This window comes from Ornithodoros turicata, chromosome 1, assembly GCF_037126465.1.
Source record: "Ornithodoros turicata isolate Travis chromosome 1, ASM3712646v1, whole genome shotgun sequence".
Classification (NCBI taxonomy): domain Eukaryota; kingdom Metazoa; phylum Arthropoda; class Arachnida; order Ixodida; family Argasidae; genus Ornithodoros; species Ornithodoros turicata.
This window is the reverse complement of record NC_088201.1, coordinates 19,679,750-19,683,648: the sequence shown is the minus strand read 5'-3', so window position 1 is coordinate 19,683,648 and position 3,899 is coordinate 19,679,750. Positions and strand designations below refer to the sequence as shown.

The 3,899-nt window shown below is 53.3% G+C and overlaps 1 protein-coding gene across 1 annotated transcript; it reads left to right on the top strand.

Moving 5' to 3' along the window:
• Window positions 1–2,181: 2,181 nt before the first annotated feature.
• Window positions 2,182–3,652, top strand: LOC135377917 (uncharacterized). Its single transcript, XM_064610720.1, has 3 exons — window positions 2,182–2,289; window positions 3,009–3,218; window positions 3,263–3,652. The coding sequence occupies exons 1-3, from the start codon at window positions 2,182–2,184 to the stop codon at window positions 3,650–3,652; spliced, it is 708 nt and encodes a 235-aa protein (XP_064466790.1).
• The last annotated feature ends 247 nt before the right edge of the window (window positions 3,653–3,899 follow it).

The window sequence follows — 3,899 nt, the reverse complement described above, 5'->3', positions numbered from 1 at the left end:
GTTTATTCTCGTAAGCAATCGCATCTGATAGGTAGACCGACAGATCCGTATCCGTCCGTCTACCTATCAGATAAGACTGAGCAATTTATCACGACAAGATAGACTTGTGGAATGACAAAAGGAAGTAGACAGGGAGACGAGATAATAACTGAAACGTTACTGAAAGAGTACTCAGGCCTTCTGTTATCTAGGTGGCACTGACCAAACAGACCAATTTTTATCCTTATTTAAGCGAAAAGACTGACGTGAAAGGGTGCTAAACGAATGGTGCGGCGAAGAAATGCAAGCGAACTATTGGCCTTCCTGCAAATGACTGAGACGTGCTCTTTCCATGATAAGTTAGATGTAGAAATTAGTCCGAGGTACTTACGATACCGAATGGGAAATGATATGACCAGACACAGAATGCGTAGCTGCGACAGGACACAAAGTTCGAAATAAACGAACAAGTGCACATTTACTGACATTAAGCTCCATCAACCAGGTATTACAACATTCATGCATTGTGTAGGTCGTGCTGCAGGGAGGGCTGGTCCGGGAGAGAAGAGATTGCGCGATAGACGACGCAGTCATCAGCAAAATGGCGGATTTTGGAAGCAACGTGTTTCAGGAGATGTTAATGTAGATCAGAAATAGCAAGGGACCAAGAACTGAGCCCTGACGGACGGCCATAGGTAACAAGGTAAAAGGGGGATGATGTTCCATTGAAAACTGTTGATATATTCGGCTTCGTTACGAACACCTGTATTCACATCTAGTTTGTAGTAAGTAAGCAGTAAGGCTGATAGGGCGAAATGACGCTACCTCTCGAGGTAATTTCTCAGATTTCAATATTGGTACTACTAGCGACGTCTTCCATGCCGCAGGGACGACGCCGTTCTCCAATAGTCGTCGAATAGGTCCCTGAGTACGCTGCGTGACAGCGACCATGAACTTCTTGTTGCCTTGTACGAGAACTTTTCAGGTCTAGGGGCGGACCGCTTCGGGCAGAGGCGGAGGGCACTCTGCAGCACTTGCGAATTGGTCTTCATCCAAGTGCAAACAGTATACCCCACCTTCGAAGTATATTGCTCGAACAGTAGATGACGTCCCAAAGGGGGGAGTGATGTTGTGGCACCTGGACAACGAGAAAGTCATCCCGCTACGGACACGCGCCACCAGAAGAAACTTTCGTTCTACCGATGAAGTCCTGTAGCGAGGTCACGGTCTCCGAAGCTGCCGTGCACATCCCGTTCTCCGGGATCATCGCCGTCGATCGGGACTCATGTGGAGGAACACCATCCCCTTTACATTTGGTGACCCGCACAACGAACACTTCTGTCTGGTGAAGGATTCGGTCCTTCTACCACCGCTATTCCAAATGTCACACCATGTTTCATGGTGTGCTACTGAGCACCCGACCACATGGAAGCCATTCATGGTTCCACCGAGGGATAACCGACACCCTACGCAGGCGCAACGACCAGACATGTTGACCTGAGTTGACAGTTCCCATTGAATGATTGAGGTGGGAGACTGATATTGTGGCCCATACCTGGAATCCAGACACTCTCGTCAACTCGAAATTACCATCGGGCTTCAATGATACTTTTCGCAGCCTCTTCTCAGGGAACATTTCCTGCTGAGGGAAGAGTTCATTATGTTAAGAGTTGTGATCCTGTGCGGCAGAATCTTTTTCCCGTTTTACTTTGATTCTTGATTGATTCTTTGTCACGTGTAATTAGGTTTGGGTTCGCCTTCCAGAACGTCTCTTCCGGGTTCACGGTCTCAGGAATAACAAACCAACTAAACGAACTTGCTGAGGCTATCGCTGTAGGAAGAGCTCCTGCAAGATTGAAGGCTGGGTAGACGCAGAGTCAGCAAGGATTGCCTCATGCAATTGTGAAGGCCGTCGGTCGCCCAGTTCTTCTTCGGAGAGGAGTTGGCGTATCCGTGACTGCTCGGTGCACTCGGTGCGACACAGGATGGCCTCATTGAGACGTTCGTACGGCATGTCAGGCGGCGGGGATACTAGGGCCGTCTGGGAATTCTTGGGCCCGATAAACTTTCATTTTTGATTTGGTTGAAACTTTTATCGCAGATTCATTCCGCACTCCGCTGCCCTGCTCAGACATGTTACGGATTTGCTGCGCGCGCAAACGAAGGCGGACGCCCCCCTCACCTCACATAAGTTTCGAGGCTATGGACGCTTTCCACAGGGCCAAGTATGAGCTCGCCGACGCTACCATGCTGGTTCATCCCGTCCCGTCGGCACCCACGCGCCTTATGGTCGATGCCTCCCTTAACGCCGTAGGCGCCGTGCTCCAGCAGCGCTCTGCCATCTGATAAGCCCATGCTTGCTGTCTTCAACCAGCGGCTTAAGCCATCCGAAGATAAGTACCACCTTTCGTCGGGAGCTCTTTGTCATTTACTCCGCAGCAAGCATTTTCAGCCTTACCTTGAGGACCGGCAATTCCACGTTCTCACCGACCACAAGCCTCTGACATTCGCTTTCGTTTCCCACCGAAGCACAGACTCCGCCGTCTCTCATTTATCTCTCAATACACGTCGGACATTCGCTTTGTCCATGGCTAAGACAACGCCGCAGCCAATGTTCTGTCACGCATCGAGCCTCCCCCTTACGAGGCCGTCCTCACTTTCGACAAACTCACTCGAGAGCAGGACGTCGAAGACGAGCTTTGTCAGCTGCTTTTCGAGCAGCCGCCCAAACACTATCTTCGCCTGCACAAGATTCCTTTATCATTTTCGCCTGCGATGTCACCGGTACATCTCCGCACCCGTGCCTGCCGCGCACACTATGTTTTGCAGCATTCCAAGCCCTGCACAATGTCAGCCACCCTGGCATACGGGCCACGCAACGGCTCTTCTCGTCTCGCTATGTGTTGCCGGGCATAAACGCGTATGTGCGGCACTGGGCCAGAGCCTGCTGCTCCTATCTAAGGGCGAAGACCGGCCGCCACACAGAGACCCCCGTTCACCAGTTTCCGCTACCTGATTCCCGCTTCCAGCATCTGCATGTCGACCTTGTCTGTCCGCTACCTCCTTCACGGGGCCAGCGTTACGGCCGCTCCCTCCTCACCATCATCGGCCGCTACACTCGGTGTCGGGAGGTGGTACCCTGCCTGATGCAACCGCCGACACAGTTGCTAGCGCCCTTGCCGCGACCTGGATCGCGCACTTTGGACCACGCACCGCACACACCGCACCACACACCACAGGCAATTCCCAGAGTACTCTTTTCCGTCACCTTACGCACCTCCAGGGGGTTCACCATATCCGTACGTCAGCCTACCGCCCAGCATCCAATGACATCGTTGAGCGCCTCCGCCGTCAGCTGGAGGTTGCCATCATCGCTCGCGATGCCAACAGCACCGGGGTCAACCACCATCCCCTGGTCCTGTTTTACAACCTCACCGCCCCCAAGCAGGACATGGCCTGTTCCGCTGCCCAGCTGTTCTTCGGCACCACATTACGCCTTCCTGGCGATGTCTGGCTTCCCACGAGCCTTCCGCCACCGCTCCTCATGCAGACAACGTTCAAGACCTGCGCCTGTACTTCCAGAGACTCACCTCATCCCCCAACGACAGCCGCCTTTCGGCAACATCAGGACACCGTCCACCAAGACCTCACCACCTGCGCCCACTCTTCCTGAGTCAGGATGCTACTCCCTCTCTCACCGTACTGTCTTCGCTCTTACTCCGTTTTGCTCGCACTGACAAGGCGATCACCATCGATGTCGCCGGTTGCAAGCTCGTCGTCTCCTTGGATCGTGTTTAGCCCGCCTTCTTCGTTGAACCCGTCGCCTGTCATCGACGAGCCGCCCCGTGCTCAAAGCCTCTTTTGCGTCAACCCGCTTGTCTGTCGTCCTCCCCGCTCCAGATACTCTCAGGGGGGGGGAG

Excerpts from the sequence above, each read along its gene's own strand:
- LOC135377917 (XM_064610720.1), top strand. The coding sequence starts at position 2,182 with ATGGACGCTTTCCACAGGGCCAAGTATGAGCTCGCCGACGCTACCATG. Across the intron at positions 2,290-3,008 it reads TCGATGCCTCCCTTAACGCC|CATCTGCATGTCGACCTTGT; the intron begins GTAGGCGCCGTG and ends TCCCGCTTCCAG. Across the intron at positions 3,219-3,262 it reads CACCGCACCACACACCACAG|GGGGTTCACCATATCCGTAC; the intron begins GCAATTCCCAGA and ends ACGCACCTCCAG.